The sequence below is a fragment of the Carassius gibelio genome, chromosome B22 (assembly GCF_023724105.1).
Source record: "Carassius gibelio isolate Cgi1373 ecotype wild population from Czech Republic chromosome B22, carGib1.2-hapl.c, whole genome shotgun sequence".
NCBI classification, from domain to species: Eukaryota; Metazoa; Chordata; class Actinopteri; order Cypriniformes; family Cyprinidae; genus Carassius; species Carassius gibelio.
Window position 1 is genome coordinate 14003645 of NC_068417.1, and position 20803 is coordinate 14024447.

The following is a 20803-nucleotide window of genomic DNA, read 5'->3' on the forward strand; positions in this document are numbered from 1 at the left end:
GATTAAACAACCCCACAAACAGCATCAGCAGCTCCACTTATTAATAACTAGACTGACTTTATTTCTGTCAGACGTCTACAGAAGATCTTATTGAGAATGAACTAAGGTTTAGATGTTGATTTATTGTTTCATTTGAAGTAACCATGTTAGAGATCACTGTTTGCTTTAGTTGTTCTCTTGACCCTTGATTTCTGTCTTAGTCTTTTCTCTAGCTGTTATAACCGTGTGTTTCTAAAACACATTTGTTGTAACTCAAAAGCCCAGAAGAAATGCCATCAAGTGTTAACCTGTACCTAGTTGTAGGTTGTTATACTTTATAAAGGTGATGGTAATTATTCATTATTATTCACAGTTATTGATCCATGTGGAGTCTTATCTCTGATGTGCAATTAGTAGAAGTGGACCTAGTAAAAATGACACTAAGAGCCAGTGATTCTGTAATATTCAATTAATATTAAAATGACTTCATAAACATTTTGTACACATACTTTTGTCTTCTATGCCAGTAACTGGTCAAACACAGATATCAATTATCAGAATATGAACCTCTACAATGGTGACAAAAAAACATGCTGCAATGCATGCTGGGTACTATTGTAGAACAAAACTCATCCATGGCTCCCAGCATGCTTTGCAGGATTTTTTTTTTTTTTTTTATGGTCACCATTGTTGAGGTTCATATTCTGATTATTGATGTCTGTGTGTGACTAATTGACACCATAGAAGTCCAAACTGTTTGGAAAGTCTTTGCATTAACGGATTAATTCAATTCAATTCAATTCAAGTTTATTTGTATAGCGCTTTTTACAAAATAAATCGTTACAAAGCAACTTTACAGAAAATTATGTTTCTACAATATTTAGTAGTAGCTAGTAGTTTGTGCACATTTGACAGGATTTTAGAAAAAATAAAAATAATAATAATATAAGACGTAGTCAGCTAGACGATGAACTATCAATATTATTAATTAAGTTATTATATGATTCAGTGACACATTTAGCAATAATTGTTAGTTCTGTTTGTTGATTCAAGGTAGCATCATCTGGGGTCCTCTGAGGGTCAGCATCATCTCTTCTCAGGTGTTCTGGATCCAGACTGGAGCTTGTTTAAATCCTAGTTACCACGGGATGTAAATCCCGTGGCGAAACATAGAAACAAAATACAGACATCATTAGCATAGCTGCTGATCCAACAAAGTAAAATTAGTTTAACCCAAGTTAATGAATAAAAATGCACCTTTGAACAGATGCAACTACACTCACAGTTAAAAAGATACATTATTCGAATGCTTGGCGAAAGAGATGTGTTTTTAATCTAGATTTAAACAGAAAGAGTGTGTCTGAACCCCGAACATTATCAGGAAGGCTATTCCAGAGTTTGGGAGCCAAATGTGAGAAAGCTCTACCTCCTTTAGTGGATTTTGCTATCCTAGGAACGACCAAAAGTCCAGCGTTTTGTGACCTTAGGGTGCGTGATGGGTTGTAACGTGGTAGAAGGCTAGTTAGGTACGCTGGAGCTAAACCATTTAGGGCCTTATAGGTAAGTAATGATAATTTGTAACTGATACGGAACTTAATAGGTAGCCAGTGCAGAGACTGTAAAATTGGGGTAATATGATCATATTTTCTTGACCTGGTAAGGACTCTAGCTGCTGCATTTTGGACGACCTGTAGCTTGTTTATTGACGAAGCAGGACAACCACCTAGAAGTGCATTACAATAGTCCAGTCTAGAGGTCATGAATGCATGAACTAGCTTTTCTGCATCAGAAACAGATAACATGTTTCGTAGCTTGGCAATGTTTCTAAGATGGAAGAATGCAGTTTTTGTAACATTGGAAATATGATTTTCAAAAGACAAATTGCTGTCTAATATAACACCCAGATTTCTGACTGTAGAGGAAGTAACAGTACATCCGTCTAGTTGCAGATTGTAATCTACAAGATTCTGTGTAGTGTTTTTTGGTCCAATAATTAGTATCTCTGTCTTATCCGAATTTAATTGGAGAAAATTGTGTGTCATCCAATCTTTTACATTTTTAACACACTCTGTTAGCTTAGATAATTGGGAAGTTTCATCTGGTCTCGTTGAGATATATAGCTGAGTATCATCAGCATAACAGTGGAAGCTAATTCCGTATTTTCTAATAAAATTACCAAGGGGCAACATATATATTGAAAATAGAAGGGGACCTAGGACGGATCCTTGTGGCACTCCATATTTTACTGATGATAAATGAGATGACTCCCCATTTAAGTAAACAAAATGGTAGCGATCGGACAGGTAGGATCTAAACCATCTTAGAGCCTGCCCTTGAATACCTGTATAGTTTTGTAATCGATCTATGAGTATGTCATGATCTATGGTGTCGAACGCAGCACTAAGATCAAGTAAGACTAGAAATGAGATGCAGCCTTGGTCTGACGCAAGGAGCAGGTCATTTGTAATTTTAACAAGTGCAGTTTCTGTGCTATGGTGGGGCCTGAAACCTGACTGAAATTCTTCATACAGATCATTTTTATGCAGGAAGGTGCTCAATTGAGCAGACACAACTTTCTCTAAAATTTTAGACATAAATGGAAGATTTGAAATAGGCCTATAATTTGCCAGTACACTAGGATCTAGTTTTGGTTTCTTAATAAGAGGCTTGATAACCGCCAGCTTGAATGGTTTTGGGACGTGTCCTAAAGTTAACGACGAGTTTATGATATTGAGAAGCGGTTCTTCGGCTACAGGTAACAGCTCTTTCAGTAATTTAGAGGGCACAGGATCTAATAAACATGTCGTTGGTTTGGATACAGTGATACGTTTATTTAGCTCTTCCTGTCCTATGGTTGTAAAGCACTGCAGTTTATCTTTGGGTGCGATGGATGAAACTGAAGTGTTAGACGCTGTAGAATCTACATTCGCTATTGTATTTCTAATGTTATCTATTTTATCAGTGAAGAAATTCATAAAGTCATTACTATTTAACGTTGGTGGAATATTTGAATCAGGTGGCGTCTGGTAATTTGTTAACTTAGCCACTGTGCTAAATAAAAACCTTGGATTGTTTTGGTTATTTTCAATGAGTTTGTGTATATGCTCTGCCCTAGCAGTTTTTAGAGCCTGTCTATAGCTGGACATACTGTTTTTCCATGCAATTCTAAAAACTTCTAAGTTAGTTTTTCTCCATTTGCGTTCAAGACTACGAGTTAATTTCTTGAGAGAGTGAGTATTACTGTTATACCATGGTACAGTACGTTTTTCTCTAACTTTTTTCAATTTGATTGGGGCAACAGCTTCTAATGTATTAGAGAAAATAGTGCCCATGTTGTCAATAATTTCGTCTAATTCGTGTGTATTTTTGGGTATAATTAGCAGTTGAGATAGATCAGGCAGGTTATTTGCGAATCTTTCTTTGGTGGCTGGAACAATAGTTCTGCCCAGACGGTAACGCTGCGACATATAGTTAATATCAGTTATACGCAGCATGCACGATACAAGGAAATGGTCTGTAATATCATCACTTTGAGGTACGATATCTATAGCAGTAAGATCGAGTCCATGCGATATAATTAAATCTAGTGTATGATTAAAACGATGAGTGGGCCCGGTGACATTTTGCTTGACTCCAAAGGAGTTTATTAGGTCAGTAAACGCAAGTCCTAATGTATCATTTGCATTATCAACGTGAATATTAAAATCTCCCATGATTAGCGCCTTATCAACTGTAACTAGAAGGTCTGAGAGGAAATCTGCAAATTCTTTTAGGAATTCTGTATACGGCCCTGGTGGTCTATACACAGTAGCCAGAGCAAGAGATACATTAGATTTCTTTTGCATGTCTGACAGAGTAACATTTAGCAGAAGTATTTCAAAAGAGTTAAACCTGTATCCTGTTTTCTGGGTAACATTGAGAATATCACTATATATTGTTGCAACACCCCCGCCACGACCAGTCTGACGGGGGTCATGCTTATAACAGTAGTTTGGTGGAGTAGACTCATTTAGACCAAAATAATCATTTGGTTTTAGCCAGGTTTCAGTCAAGCAGAGTAAATCAAAACTATTATCGGTGATCATTTCATTTACAATAACTGCTTTTGGTGCAGTTAATATTTATGAGCCCAAACTTTAAAAATTGTTTTTGTTCATTTACTTTACATTTTTCTGGTTTAATAACGATAAGATTTTTTCTAGATCCTACATTATATTTATATTTTGACCTCACTATTTGGGGAACAGACACAGTCTTAATAGGTTTTACAGCGCAAGTACTTTTAGCATTTAAGCGGTTGGAGCAAAACTCATCATAATGCTTATTTGAGAATTGTCTTACTAGTCACATGGAGCGAAGTGTCCTGGAGATGCTGTCAGAGAGAAGCTCCGCTCCAATTCTGCTGGGGTGTAATCCATCAGCGCGAAACAGTCTAGGACGCTCCCAGAAAAGATTCCAGTTATTAACAAATAGCAGTTTCTGTTCTTTACACCATGACAACAACCATTCATTTAAAGCAAAAAGTCTACTGAACCTTTCGTGTCCTCGTCGATACGTGGGCAGTGGTCCTGACACGACGATCGTCGCCGCGGGCGTCGTGCTGCGAACCGTCTCGATCAGGCTCCTGAAGTCCCTCTTCAGCGTCTCCGTCTGCCGCAGCGTGGTGTCGTTAACTCCGGCGTGAAGCACGACCGCTCTGGGGCTCTCGCCGTCCTTCAGGATCGCGGGTATCTGCGCAGAAACATCGAGAACACGAGCACCAGGCAAACAATGAGTGTGCACTTTACCTTCGGCTAACGTAGCACTTACGTGTCGGACGATGGAGTCTCCGATGATCACAGCGTCGCGTCCTGTCTCGCGGAGGGGAGCGAAGCGATTCTGGATGGAGATCTCGAAGGCAGGAGGGGGAGAAGTAGTCGCCCGGGACCCAGCTCGCGTCCTCCGCTGTGGATGCTCCCAGGGTCCGTGGTGTCCCGGCGTCGCAGTGAAGGACATCTGGGAAGATCGCGTCCTGGGTGCACCGGGCCTGCGCAGAGAAACACACGGAGTAGACGTGGTGGGACTGTTAACAGCACGCCGTATACTTACCCCGGACTTGTGAGCGTCAGCCCGGGATGATTCCAGCGCGGCTCTCCGCTCTCTCAGCTGGGCCTGCTTCTGTTCCAGGTCGCGAATCTGCTTCCCCACGGCCTCGAGCTCGAGCTGCACAGAGTGGAGACATTCATCCGCCATTAAAGCAAGCAACAGTGAGTACAGCAGTGGTAATGTGTGAGAATAGAGTATTAGCAATGTAAGCGCATTTAGCAGCAACCACGCTTGCTGATGCTAACTGGCTAAAAGCTAATAGCGGACCCGGGAGATCAAAATAAAACTAGTGATAGCGAGGCGCTCTGATTGTTTTTGTTGTAGAATACAATAGAGGATATATTCACGCGTTATATAAACGGAAACAATGATGTATAAAATTGATTTTTAAGTTAAAAATAGTAAATGAAAAGAATATAGTGACGGAGCTCAAACGTAGTACAGCCGTCAACAACAGACAGGAAGTGACGTCTCACAGATTATCACAGAACCACTGGGTTTTAGGATCACTTTTACTGTAATCAATCAAATTACATAACACTTATTTCATCAGAGATTAGACTTCTTATGAATCAATAATTGATGATTATCACCAATATAAAGTATAAAAACCTACACCTAGGTACAGGTTAACACCTGATGGCATTTCTTCTGGGCTTTTGAGTTACAACAAATATGTTTTAGAAACACACGGTTATAACAGCCAGAGAAAAGACTAAGACAGAAATCAAGGGTCAAGAGCCCAACTAAAGCAAACACTGATCTCTAACATGGTTACTTCAAATGAAACAATAAATCAACATCTAAACCTTAGTTCATTCTCAATAAGATCTTCTGTAGACGTCTGACAGAAATAAAGTCAGTCTGGTTATTAATAAGTGGAGCTGCTGATGCTGTTTGTGGGGTTGTTTAATCAGATCTTGAGAGATTTCATGTATTTTATTTCAGTTGATTTCATCTAAGTCTGTGTCTGAAGTCAGTTGTAGTAGTTCTTGTGTTTCTCTTTTCTTCAGTGATTCTGTTTGTTAACAGCAGCTGTTCATCACTTATGTTCAATCAGCACTTAGTTAATCACTTAATTACTTGAATGCAAAGTTTTAAAACTTACATGGTTTAAATCAAGGCAATCTGTTTACTCAAACGATTTGAGTTAAGTTAACTTGTCGGGGTTTACAGTGTAACACAATTTTGATTTTATGTTGTCTCTTCATTCATAAAGGCTGTTGAACAAGGCTCTGATTTTTGTAAACCTGATCTGAACTCTCCAGTGTATGAAAATATTCCAGTAAGTAAGATCACAGGGCTCAGGGCTCTGGCCCTCGAGGTCCCCTTTCCTGCAGAGGTTTAGCTCCAATCCAAATCACACACACCTGAACAAGTTCATCCAACTCTTCACGGTCACTAGAAAGTTACTGGCAGTAGGTTTGGTCAAGATTGGGTTGGAGCTGAACTCAAGTAGAGAACCCCTGCACTAGATAATGAAAAATACACCACCTATTAGCATTTTCTCATTTGCACTCAAGACTTTCTTGAGTTTCTTTCTTGAGAGAGTGGGTATTACTGTTATACCATGGCACAGTACGTTTTCCTCTAACCTTGTTCAATTTGATGGGGGCAACAGCTTCTAATGTATTGGAGAAAATAGTGCCCATGTTGCCACATAGTTACTATCAGTGATGTGCAGCATGGAAGATACGGAAAGATAAGAAAATGGTTGGTAACATCATCACTTTGAGGTACAATATCTATTTATACCAATATCGGTTCCATGGGATATAATTAAATCTAGTGTATGATTAAAACGATGAGTGGCCCCGGTGACATTTCGCTTGACTCCAAAAGAGCTTATTAGGTCAGTAAACACAAGTCCTAATTCATAATTTGTATTATCAACATGTATATTAATATCTCAGACGATTAGCGCTTTATCAACTCTAACCAAAAGGTCTGACGGGAAATCCGCAAATTCTTTTAGGAATTCTGTATACGGCCCTGGTGGTCTATACACAGTAACCATGAAATACAATCTTTGTTTGAAGTGATTTTGTGATTAAAACAAGAACTAATCTGCAATTTGGCTAAAAGTCACCGTAGTTTAAAATGAAGTTTTGATAACTCATTAATTTTTTTTTTTTTTTTTATTGTTTTAAGTGTAAACTCATTAAATGTAATTACATTTTTCAAGATTTCATTTTACATTTGCATCATAAATAAGCATATCTCAATTTAAATATAACTGAGTGGGAAAACAAGACAAAACACAGAGGAAGTGGTTCATTCCTTTAAAACTTTAAGGCATTAATTTGTGTAAGGGTAAATTAAGACATTTTAAGACTTTAAAACATGCAATAACTAATTTGAGTCTGGTGTTGTTAGCGCAGTGAAGAAACTGCCCTCTTCAAGAACAACAAAATAGTAATATTACAAAAAAAATAAAAAAAATAAAAAATAATAATAATAATAATAATATTTTACAGACACAAATAAACACACACACACACACACAATATTGTACATTAAAGCATTGCAGAAATAGTCTTGTGTCTATTTTGGCACAGTTCTCATTAAATTTAATGTGCTTTAAAAGAAAGTTTTTATCTGTAATGGTGCATCTCAGACGCACAATTGTGACTTGCTATATCATAAACAGGTGACATAAAGAGACTATCAGGGACTTGTAGGATTTTTTTTCACCTGTTTACCATCCAGCAGCAAGTCACTAGTCACTGGAAGATCAGAAAGAGTTAGTTCACCCAAAAATAAAAATCACCCCATGATTTGCTCACCCTCAAGCCATCCTACATGTTTATGACTTTCTTCATTCAGAAGAATACAATCAGAGTTATATTTAAACATGTTGAGAGTGATGTTCCAGTGGATGACGTAGGATGCAGACGTAGCGTAAGCTCCGGTGAGAATATGCTTGTCTTGTGAGAAAGTTTAGTTTACAGTGAAGGAAAACTAGTCTCCTCTTGGATATATATTGAATCCTCTGCCATTTATATTTACGAATCCTCATTTTGTACTCCTAATTCATGGCCGGTGTTTTGTTTTGCGCTCTCTACTGCGCTTCCATGTGTGTCACTTCACACTAGCGATTATGCTACTACATCCTACGTTATCCGCTAGAACGCCAGCCTCTCATGTATGTGCATACAATGGTTAGTGAAAGCTAGAGATTATGGTTCGTATGGTTTGTTTCAGAAGGTCTTTATTAACCTACAGGAGTTTTGTAGAGCTCCTTTTATGATCGATGGACATACTTTTTTGGACTTCAAAATCACAACCTCAATTCACAGCCATTATAAAGCTTGGAAGAGCCAGGACATTTATAATATAACTCAGATTATATTCGTCTGAAAGGAGAAAGTCATATGCACACTGAAGAAATGAGGTCATTGTTATTGACCACTGCACTTCGGCATGATACAATATAGATATTGCAACAGTAAAACAAAAACATGACATTGTCAGACAAATAAAAAGGGGATGTTATATCGACAAGGATAGCTGTTCTACTGGCACCACTATTGATGGAAATAAGTACTGAAACTTGCACTGGTATCAAGGAATAAGTCTATAAGGTTGTGAAAATGTATGGACATAAATAATGCTGAAATCACATTGGTAAACTTTCACCTGTTTATGATATAGCAAGTGACAATGGTGTATCTGAGATGCACCATTACAGACCAAACTGTTCTTGTAAAGCACATTAAATTCAATGAGAACTATGCTAAAACAGACACAAGTTCTGCAATACTTTAATGTATTCAGACCAAATTTGGTCTGTGTTTAACCAATCATTGCCTGAGGATATTTGAGCAGTTTCAGCACAGTGCCACATAGTGGTCAATAAATATAAAAATGTACATTTTTGTTTGTAACTTTTCAACAGCTTGGCTATAAAATTATTAGATTGTTCTCTGTCGGTCATTGTTGTGCATTTTGTAAATTTCACTTAAGACATGGGCTTAAATAGAAACTTAACAAGCAACATCCTGTCACAGATTGTGCAAGTCAGAAGGACAGATGTTCAGATTTGCACTAGAGACATTTATTTGCTTGTTGTATTATTGCATCATGTTTGGAGAGGTTTCAGTGTCTCACCTGGAGATGAAGTAGTTACTATTACTTTGAAAAACTGTGTTTTATTTTTTTTTTTTTTTTTAATAGTACAGAGAACCTAATCGAGTGTAACAGTTTTGCATAGCTCGGGCAATAGCAGCTGGTAACTCGTCTCAAAGAAGCCTTCATGGCAGACCAGTGTTCTGCACAGGAATGACAGCTGCACTGTACAACTGAATTAACTTCCGATAAATGCAGGTGAAAGTCACTTTTGTATGGAATCTTAAAAATCCTAATATATGGCTTAATGCATTGCTCTTTATGAATTTTTAATTTAAAATTTGCCTCTCCCAGTATTATGGGAAATATTTCAGGGTCTTTGGCTCATGCATTTTGTGGACTCACTCACAAACATTTTCAACCATTTTTCAAACACATTTTAAAGGTTTGCCACACTACCATGTGTCCTGTGTCTGTGTCAGACACAGTTCTTCATCACATTTTTTTTTAAACCGTTTTGAAAAGCTTTTCAATGCAGCAGGACAAGATACCCTTCAACTACAAGTTAAACACACGTGCTCTGAATGTGTACTTTCACCTACAAGATGTTCCTCCACCCAACAGATTCAGACACATTTCTGAACAACAGACAACAGCAGCTTCCAGTCTGACACAGAAACTGAACCTCAGTAAAACCGATAGTGTGATACGACAGATAGTTTTAACATTAACTTTTTTTTAATTTAAAACCATTTAAAAATCACAAAACTTTCATTCGTTTTACCATGAAATGTAGTTTATCCACAGCTCACACTGTTTTCTTCTATTTCTGTCCATTTAAAGAGTCAAGCAACTACCTTAAAAATGATATTAAAAATATAGAATATTTTCACTTATTAAAAATAAAAGGATCGGATAAAAAAAATAAATAAATAAATAAATAACGTTATACCATATGAAAATACAGTGTGTGAACACAGAGAGTCAAACTGTGTCTGGGAGGAGTCACATCAGCTTGAGTATTTTTAGCAGAGGTTTTATTAGTTCAGACACTGAACCACTGAAGAAAATGTTTCACATGTTTGTTTTGTTCTGTGTGTGCTGCTGGAGTCTGACTAGTAAGATATAAAAATGTTTTTATGTTTATTTTTGTTGTTAAGAATTAGACAATTTTCATCTGCTACACTATGTGTACCAAATAAATCATTAATATGAGAAATCTCATGGGAAATCTCGACAGTGAATGTAGAAGTCTTTGTTTATGTTCTGCATGGTGGCTCAGAAATATCAAACCTTCCACTGAGTTGATTTTAATCATAAGATTTTTTTTGTGTTTTGAATGTAAATTATGTTTCAAAAGAATTCCATGTTTTAAAAATTGTAAATGCAGATATCAGAAACTTCTACAAAAGTCATGTAAATGTGCAGGAGCCCTGAGAGAATGAGAGACGGTATTAAATATTTAGCACAATTCAACTATGTAACTTTGCACACTGATTTTGTCCCAAAGCTATTAACTTAAATAAATCCCTGTTCATTTTGTGTCTCTGCTGCTGTTGTGAGTGTTCTTCAGTTTGCATGAACGTGATTAAAACTATAGTTGATTTTAAGATTTGTAAACCAACAGGAATTTTAATTTAATCTGTTTGGTGCAGAAACAAATGAAATCCAGACAGTGTCAGTGATGGAGGGAGATTCTGTCACTTTAATAAGTAATGTTACTGAATTACATGGAAATGAAGACATAACATGGAAATTTGGAGCTGAAAAGTCTCTCATAGTTAAAATCAGTGAGAAACGAAACGTTTTAACATTAGATGTTCATGATGAGAGATTCAGAGACAGAGTGAAGCTGGACAGACAGACTGGATCTCTGACCATCACAAACATCACAACTCAACACGCTGGACTCTATGAACAACAGATAAGGGGAACAAAACTGTCATCAAAAACATTCAGTGTTTCTGTTTATCGTGAGTATGGATCATTTGTTCTGCCATTCACATATTCTTGTTTTATAGTTTGAGATGACAGATCATACAAACACTCACTCAATACTACACCATTAAAATAAAAATGTTTACTCTATCCATATTTCTGTTTATTCTTTAATGTTTTCAGCTCGTCTACCTGTTCCTAACATTACAAGAGACTGTTCTTCATCATCTTCATCATCATCATCTTCATCCTCACAGCAGAATTGTTCACTGTTGTGTTCAGTGGTGAATGTGGGTCATGTGACTCTCTCCTGGTACAAAGGAAACAGTTTATTGTCCAGCATCAGTGTGTCTGATCTCAGCATCAGTCTCTCTCTACCTCTGGAGGTGGAATATCAGGAGAAAAACAGCTACAGCTGTGTGATCAACAATCCCATCACAAACCAGACCACACATCTGGACATCAGCAAACTCTGTCACAAATGTGCAGGTACAGCAGAGCTGATAAATGTGTTTATGTACTGACCTGATCTTATAATATGTTGTAGATCAGACTGATTCAATCACTTAAAGACTAATAAAGACTTTGTTACAGTACTCTTTACTACTGTACTCCAGTGGTTTAAACCTCAATGTTTGTGCAAAAAAACATAATTTACCAGTGTATTTCTGAAAATGTTTATCTGCAAAGACATTAAAAGACATTATCATTTATAGCACAATTGTTTATACACTTATTTATTTGGCTACATTTTTTTTTTTTTTTTTTTGGTGTCTCTGTGTACTGGAAGCTTATGTCACTAAAACAAATTCCTTGTATGCGCAAACATACTTGGCAATAAAGCTCTTTCTGATTCTGATTCTGATTCTGAACATGAGTTATAAGCAGAAAAAGCATAAGATCATCTGTCACTACAAGGTTTGATTCACCAATGCATACATGTTTGTTGCGAAAACAATATTGAAATTGTTTTGAATCAAATTGCTTTGAATTAATAAAATGGTCAAGAGACTACCTAAAGGAAACCCTGACCACAATTATGGTGGCATAGTGTTTTTTTTTTTTTCAGTTGAAAGCTGTGGCTAAATTCAGTTGTAGTTCTTGTGTTTCTCTTTACTTCAGTGATGTTGATTGTTAACAGCAGAAGTTCATCACTAATGTACAATCATCATTTAATTAGTCACTTAATTATCTCATTAGCTTTAACCCTTTGAGGACTTGGATATGACTTGAAGACTTGTTTGTGACTTGAAAGTCCCACCTCTGCTGTCTATTAAATGCCACTCCAATTATAAGCAGGTGATGGAGATTTTAGCGGTGATCACGGAAGCAGCTTTACTGATTAGATGCGCATGATCATATCGTTCGATATATCGCCCAGCCCTACAAGATGGGTCTCCCTCTTCGATTGGAATAGTAATCGAGGGAAAATTAGTGATGGACAATCTACATGACCTTCCTGAAGCAATGTGCCTTCTGTTCGGACTAATAAATGCATTGCACCTGAGTTACCCAAAGTCGCTGAGAGACACATTTGACTTCATTCAGCGGATTCTACTTTCCTTGGGGCAGAAAGACCTGCAGCCTAAAACACAGTCGTTGGCAAACCAGCTGTTTGGTTAAAATGGAGAAATTGCTTGCCGCACTTTTAATAGCAACACATTTACATTACACATGGTCTTTTGAAAATGAGACTGTTAAAAATACGAGTTTACTCTTTTATTCATGTGTCTTTTAAAAATGAGCTTACTCACTTTTTTTATGTGAGCTTAATGTTTTGTAAAAATGTTAGCTTACAGTATAATATAAGCAATTTTTTTTAATGTGACTTAAAAATGCAGCTTCCTGTAAAAAAAAAAATAGCTACTGTTTTTTTTTTTTTTTTAATGTGAGCTTACCGTTAAAAATATGAGCTTAAAGTGCTGTTCAAGTGTCTTAATGTGACTTAAAAATATAAGCTTGATATTACCAATATTTCTTAAATTAATGTAAATGTATAAACCAAATAAAGCTGTTTATGGAAAAACAGTATTTGTATTAAATCATTAAAACAAGTAAACCATATAAAACTCGAAAATTTAAGTTAAGTCTGTTTGCCTTTTTAAGTTATCTGTACTTGAACATTTAAGTTAATTCAATGAAGAGACCAACATTAGGTCAACTCAATTGAATTAAGTTGGCAATTTTGCCATAACTCAATTTTACTTACGCAACCACTTTCCTCAAATCATTTGAGTAGTCTCAACTTATTAGGGTTTACAGTGAAGATTTAACACAGCATTTAGTGTTAATACATCCAGTTAAAGGCACTGAATATGATAACTACTGTCAGTAAAGTGTTTCACCAACTTCAGTATAAATCAATGTATTTACAAGATCATTAAAGACTGATTTTGGTTCTGGTTTAGCTCAACATATCAAAAGCCATGCTATTCACAGCTGATCCAGAAACATTTTTAAATTAGGATACATTTACTTGCAAAATAACCTAAAATAAACAGCCAGGTCCTCCTCCTCAAAGCAATAATAATTGGCCCAGGCGGCTAGTACATCATTATTCTGTAAGAAAATAGATTAACAAATGAGAGACCTGAAGACTTGGAGTTGTTTTCCTATTGTTCATTTCTTAAATATTTAAATTAATAAATGCCCTTTTCACTCCTTTTTCGATTTTATGTATGCTAAATTGTGAATCCAGAAAATACCACTTTGAATAAATAAAATCACAATTTTGAAAAACGTAAATTTTTTCCTTTTGATTTATTATTATTTAGTGTATCCTACTAAAAGAGTGACACTGGAGGACACACCTCATTAATAATAAACATATAGGCTTATATTTACATACAAACTCAATAGCTCCGAAAATGAAAGAAATTTCTTGTAGATTGCATGTTAAGTGTTTTGAAAAAATGTTTGTTTTCATTTTTGGATTTTTGCATCTGCACCATATTGTCTGAAAGTTGAATTGTGAAGCATTACACGGATCGTTTTTGATTGTATTGATTCCGCCTCACTACTAAATATCTGCTTCTGTGATGTTAAAAATAAAAGAGATGAGTTTTCACAACTTACATTTATGTTAGTGGAAGAGCACCAAACTGAAACCACCACACACAGTATTCAGCACAACACAAGCAATCACAATTCCTGCGATAGCACCTGCAGACAAACCTGAGACTGGAACACAACATGATAGACAGTCATTATTACTAAAGAGGGACCGATAATCCAACCAGAGGTGGGAAGTCCAGGGGCCAAAGAGTAAAAGTCCTGCCATATTTTTGTTCCACCCATGAACTCAGCAGCCGATTTCACCAGAGGAGGAACCAAGTCATTCCTTCCAAGTCACAAATGAGTCTTGAGTCAAATCCCAAGTCCTCAAAGAGTTAAAGTTAATGAGATAATTAAGTGACTAATTAAATGAAGATTGTGCATTTTGACTTTTGAGCAATGTAAGTTCACATCTAGTGTGATGTGAAGCTTTATTAGAATGTTAGAGGACAATGTTGTAACAATGCTATCAATAGACATTTTTAGAATGTTTTTCGAGAATGTTATCCTAACTTTTAGCAGAACATTCTGGGAACTAAAATAAAACTAGCCGCTGAAAACGTTCCTAGAACATTAAAAATTTCTAGGTGGGAGAACGCCAGCCTCTCATGTACGTGCATTCAATGGTTAGTGAAAGCTAGAGATTATGGTTCTTATGGTTTGTTTCAGAAGGTCTTTATTAACCTCCAAGAGCTGTGTAGAACTCCTTTTATGATGGCTGGACATAATTTTTTGGACTTCAACATCTCAACCTCAATTTACTGCCGTTATAAAGCTTGGAAGAGCCAGGACATTTATAATATAACTCTGATTATATTCCTCTGAAAGAAGATATATACATACAAAAGAAATTAGGTTTGAGCAAGATTTGTCCTTTTTGTAAGTAACTACCCAAAACTGATGAAAACATAGTTTTTGACCACTGCGCATTTGCATGATACAATAAATATTACAACAGTGAAACAAAGAAACAACAACAACAACAAAAGAACACTTATATTTATTTTTTTAATTATTCCAAGGGATTGTCAGACAAGGAAAAGATCTTTATGAAAAGAGGATGTGATATCGACAAGAATAGCTCTTCTACAAGTGCCACTATTGATGGAAATAAGTACTGAAACTTGCACTGGTATCAAGGAATGAGTGAATAAGGTTGTGAAAATATATATACTTGCATTTTCCCATTTATATATTCTGAGAAATGTTGCTCTGACCTCATTTCTTCAGTATATATATGGCTATCTTTTTTCAGAATAATATAATCTGAGTAATATTATAAATGCTCTGGCTCTTCCAAGCTTTATATTGGCAGTTTAGTGAGGTTGAGATATGCACCTAGGATGGATTGAGGGTGAGTAAATCATGGGGTAATTTTCATTTTTGGGTGAATTATCCCTTTAAACTCTCTGTGTTCTTCCAGTGATAGTGACTTGCTGCTGGATGATAAACAGGTGGAAAAAAATCCTACAAGCCCCTGAGGTTTTTTGTTTTTTTGTGACAATGGTGCATGATGCACTATTACAGACCAAACAATTCTTGTAAAGTGCATTAAAGTGAATAAGAAGTGTGCCAAAATAGACACAAGGCTATTTCTGCAATGCTTTAATTTATTCAGACCAAATTGTGTTAAACCAATCATGGCCTGAGGATATTTGAGCAGTTTCATCACAGTGCCACGTAGTGGTCAATAAATATAAAAATCTACATTTTTGTTTTTAACTTTTCAACAGCTTGGCTATAAAATGATATGATTGCTCTCAGTAGGTCATTTTGTGCATCTGACATTTTGAATTTTGCAGACAATCATCAACAGATGTCTTTGATTTATCAAAGACAGCTCTGACATGTAATGATTTTGAGCAGAATTCGTGGCCTATACATTTCACTTAAGGCATGGGCTTAAATAGAAACGTAACAAGCAACATCCTGTCGCAAATTGTGCTAGTTAGGACAAATGGTCAGATTTGCACAAGAGATATTTATTTGCTTGTTGAATTATTGCATCATGTTTGGAGAGTAACAGCTTAGCATAGTTCAGGCAGTAGCTGCTGGTTACTAGTCTCAAAGAAGCCTTCAAACTGTCTTGAGTCATGGCAGACCAGTGTTCTGCACAGGAATGACAGCTGCACTGTACAACTGAATTAACTTCTGATAAATGCAGGTGAAAGTCACTTTTGTATGGAATCTTAAAGGGTTGGGGGGTACAATGGTGTAAAGTACAGTGACAAAGTGTGAAAAAGTGAATTCAGAGTTCTTCACTGAAAAAAAAGAAGTGAATTCAGAGTTGTTCACTGAAAAAAAAGAAGTGAATTCAGAGTTGCTCACAGTGTGAAAGAGATTGATTCTCATGCTAAATATGGCCAAAGTTTAAAAATAAATAATTTAGAAGAATGACTGAGAATGCCGGAAATCTTACTTCCGAGTTTTTCGGATATTTGTTATTTTTTTTCGATCGTGGATTTAATGACGTAGACAAAAGTGGAACTCCTTTCACCATTTCTCTGGGAAAAGCATGCCGGCGCACATATTGACCAGAGGAGATCGAGACTGCGTAGGATTTGTTCGAGAATCTCTCCAAATAAGTGCATTTTTTGATGTGAGGGAAAGTTTTCCATGTTCAGCTTCCCAAAGAACCCAGCGTTACATGAACAGTGCATGCAGTTTGTTTTTCCGGGGCAGTGTATCAAGATCCTTTGTGTGTTTTCTGGTCATTTGAGTGACAAACGTTTTATAAACAAGGCCCGAGTCGAAGCTGGATTTGCACATTGTTTCCTATTAAAACATGGAGCCGTCCCTGTGATAAAAGACCCCATTCATGTAAGTACAATTGCATCAGATTTCTGTATTCTGTTTGAACTCAGCACATAAGTGAATATATGTTAATGGAAACAACATGAAACATCAGCATTATAGCTCCACTCCAGGAGCTCGGCATTATCCCGGAAAGATTCAGAAAGCTGTATTTTTCTTTTAGAAATAAGATACAACTAAAGACTTTTTGGATATATGAAGGATGCAGTACTACTCTATAGGTACTCAAGATTAATTTGATATTTGGTGAAAGAATCTCAATGTATTGCTTAATGTATTGTTTTTTATGTATTTTTAATTTACAATTTGACTCTCCCAGTATTATTGGAAAGATTTCGGGGTCTTTAGTTCATGTATTTAGTGGACTCATTCCCACATAATACATTTTCAAGGTTTACCACCCAACCTGCAGTGTTTGTGTCAGACAAAGTTACATTTTACATTTAAAAATTACATTTTTCACATTGAAACAGCTTTAAAAAGCTTTTCAGTGCAGAAGCACAAGATGCCCTTCAACTACAAGTTAAACACACGTGCTCTGAATGTGTACTTTCAACTACAAGATGTTCCTGCACCCAACAGATTCAGACACATTTCTGAACAACAGACAACAGCAGCTTTCAGTCTGACACAGAAACTGAACCTCAGTAAAACCGATAGTGTGATACGACATAGTTTTAACATTCACTTTTTTTTTATTTAATAAAAATTTACCTTAAAAATGATGTTAAAAATATAGAATATTTTCACCCATTACAAATAAAAGGATCAGATAAAAAAAATTAAAAAAAAAATTAAAAAAAAGCATTATACCATATGAAAATACAGAGAAAACACAGAGAGTCCAACTCTGTCTGGGAGGAGTCACATCAGCTTGAGTATTTTTAGCAGAGGTTTTATTAGATCAGACACTGAACCACTGAAGAAAATGTTTCACATGTTTGTTTTGTTCTGTTTGTGCTGCTGGAGTCTGACTGGTAAGATATAAAAAATGTTTTTATGTTTATTTTTGTTGTTAAGAATTAGGGCTGGGCGATATATCAAGCTATATGATCATGCGCATCTAATCAGTAAAGCTGCTTCCGTGATCACTGCTAAAATCTCCATCACCTGCTTATAATTGAAGTGGCATTTAATAGACAGAGCCGTAGATCGCTGACAAGCCACGTCATATCGCGTTCATTATCGCAAATGAATCGCCTTAGATATGAACGCGATATGGCGTGGCTTGTCAGCGATCTACGGCTCTGTCTATCAGAGGTGGGACTTTCAAGTCACAAGCAAGTCTTCAAGTCATATTCAAGTCCTCAAAGGGTTAAAGCTAAAGAGATAATTAAGTGACTAATTAAATGGTGATTGTGCATTAGTGATGAACATCTGCTGTTAACAATCAACATCACCGAAGTAAAGAGAAACACAAGAACTACAACTGAATTTAGCCACAGCCTTCAACTGAAAAAAAAGTAAAAAAAAAAAAAAAAAAAAAAACACTATTGAAAACAATATTGAAATTGTTTTGAATCAAATTGGTTTGAATTAGTAAAAGGCTCAAGACACTACCTAAAGCAAACCCTGACCACAATTATGGTGGCATAGTGTTTTTTTTTTTTTTAGTTGAAGGCTGTGGCTAAATTCAGTTGTAGTTCTTGTGTTTCTCTTTACTTCAGTGATGTTGATTGTTAACAGCAGAAGTTCATCATTAATGTACAATCGTCATTTAATTAGTCACTTAATTATCTCATTAACTTTAACCCTTTGAGGACTTGGATATGACTTGAAGTCTTGCTTGTGACTTGCAAGTCCCACCTCTGCTGTCTATTAAATGCCACTCCAATTATGTGATGGAGATTTTAGCGGTGATCACGGAAGCAGCTTTACTGATTAGATGCGCATGATCATATCGTTCGATATATCGCCCAGCCCTATTAAGAATTAGACAATTTTCATGTGCTAAACTATGTGTACCAAATAAATCATCATTACTATGAGAAATCTCATGGGAAATCTCAACAGTGAATGTAGATGTCTTTGTTTATGTTCTGCATGGTGGCTGCAATGTAAATTATGTTTCAAAAGAATTCCATGTTTTAAAAAATGTAAATGCAGATATCAGAAACTTCTACAAAAGTCATGTAAATGTGCAGGAGCCCTGAGAGAATGAGAGACAGTATTAAATATTTAGCACAATTCAACTAATGTAACTTTACACACTGATTTTGCCCCACAGCAGATAACTTTAAAACAGACCCCTGTTCATTTTGTGTCTCAGCTGCTGTTGTGAATGTTCTTCAGTTTACATGAGCGTGATTAAAACTATAGTTGATTTTAGGATTTGTAAACCAGCAGGAACATTAATCTGTGACAAAACCTCTTCATGTTCATCAGGTGTGTTTGGTGCAGAAACAAATGAAATGCAGTCAGTGTCAGTGATGGAGGGAGATCATGTCACTTTAAAAACTAATGTTGCTGAATTAAATGGAGATGATGACATAACATGGAAATATGGAGCTGAGAAGTATCTCATAGTTAAAATCAGTGAGAAACGAAATGTTTCAAAATTTGATGTTCCTGATGAGAGATTCAGAGACAGAGTGAAGCTGGACAACGAAACTTTATCCCTGACCATCACAAACATCACAACCCAACACACTGGACTCTATGAACAACAGATAAGGGGAACAAAACTGTCATCAAAAACATTCAATGTTTCTGTTTATCGTGAGTAGAGATAATTTGTTCTGCCATTCACATATTCTTGTTTTATAGTTTGAGATGACAGATCGTATAAACACTCACTCAATACTACACCATTAAAATACAATTGTTTACTCTATCCATATTTCTGTTTATTTTTTCATGTTTTAGCTCGTCTGCCTGTTCCTACCATTACCAGAGACTGTTCATCATCATCATCATCATCATCATATTGTTCACTGTTGTGTTCAGTGGTGAATGTGGGTCATGTGACTCTCTCCTGGTACAAAGGAAACAAAGGTTTATTGTCCAGCATCAGTGTGTCTGATCTCAGCATCAGTCTCTCTCTACCTCTGGAGGTGGAATATCAGGAGAAAAACAGCTACAGCTGTGTGATCAACAATCCCATCAGAAACCAGACCACACATCTGGACATCACTCAACTCTGCAGCAACCAGAATCAACATCTGGACATCAGTCATCTCTGTCACACATGTTCAGGTACAGCAGAGCTGATATATGTGTTTATGTACTGACCTGATCTTATAATATGCCGTAGATCAGACTCAATTTACATTAATGTCTCTCTTTTCCTCTCCTCCTCCTCCTCCTCCAGACTCAGTTTCTCTGACAGTGTTGATCTCTGTTGCTTCTGCTGGATCTCTGTTAATCGTTGCTGGATTTGGGATCTTCTGCATCTGCTGGAAATGTAGAAAAACTGATCAAGAAGGCGAGTGTTTCCTATTGCTGCTGTTATTACAAATACTAACAGTTAACTTTAAAAATCTTCACCAAAATACACTACATTAATCAACTGATATAAAACATTATAATTTAATGTATGTAGGTAACACCATTTAGTTCCTATAAAGTGTAGTTATTTGTTTGCAATTATCTACAATGAACAGCTCTTTATTCGTCTCTCACACAAAAACTAATTCTGTAATCATTGTTTTATTCCTCTGGAAGAGGAGTGTGAGTGAAAAAAAAATGTAATAATGTCATATTAAAATGGTTAATGATGTTTTTAAGCATTAAATATATTTAATCAACTGTGTTCATTAACTCGTCAACTTTGACATTAAAACATTGTTTTAATCTGTTACTGTTGTTCACACAGGTCAGATCTGTGAAGATGAGATCACTATTGTTATGTTTCATGATTCAACGT

At 36.1% G+C, this 20803-nt stretch overlaps 2 protein-coding genes across 2 annotated transcripts; one reads left to right on the plus strand and one right to left on the minus strand.

Annotated features, from left to right (window-relative positions):
• Positions 1-769: 769 nt before the first annotated feature.
• On the minus strand, positions 770-5177 carry LOC127987126 (uncharacterized). Its single transcript, XM_052589425.1, has 3 exons — positions 5068-5177; positions 4321-5005; positions 770-1113 (listed from the first exon to the last, which is right to left on the minus strand). The coding sequence occupies exon 2, from the start codon at positions 4972-4974 to the stop codon at positions 4324-4326; it is 651 nt and encodes a 216-aa protein (XP_052445385.1). The 5' UTR covers positions 4975-5005; positions 5068-5177; the 3' UTR covers positions 770-1113; positions 4321-4323.
• LOC127988056 (SLAM family member 9-like) lies at positions 2813-20168 on the plus strand. Its single transcript, XM_052590569.1, has 3 exons — positions 2813-3361; positions 19324-19656; positions 19804-20168. The coding sequence occupies exons 1-3, from the start codon at positions 3310-3312 to the stop codon at positions 20166-20168; spliced, it is 750 nt and encodes a 249-aa protein (XP_052446529.1). The 5' UTR covers positions 2813-3309.
• The last annotated feature ends 635 nt before the right edge of the window (positions 20169-20803 follow it).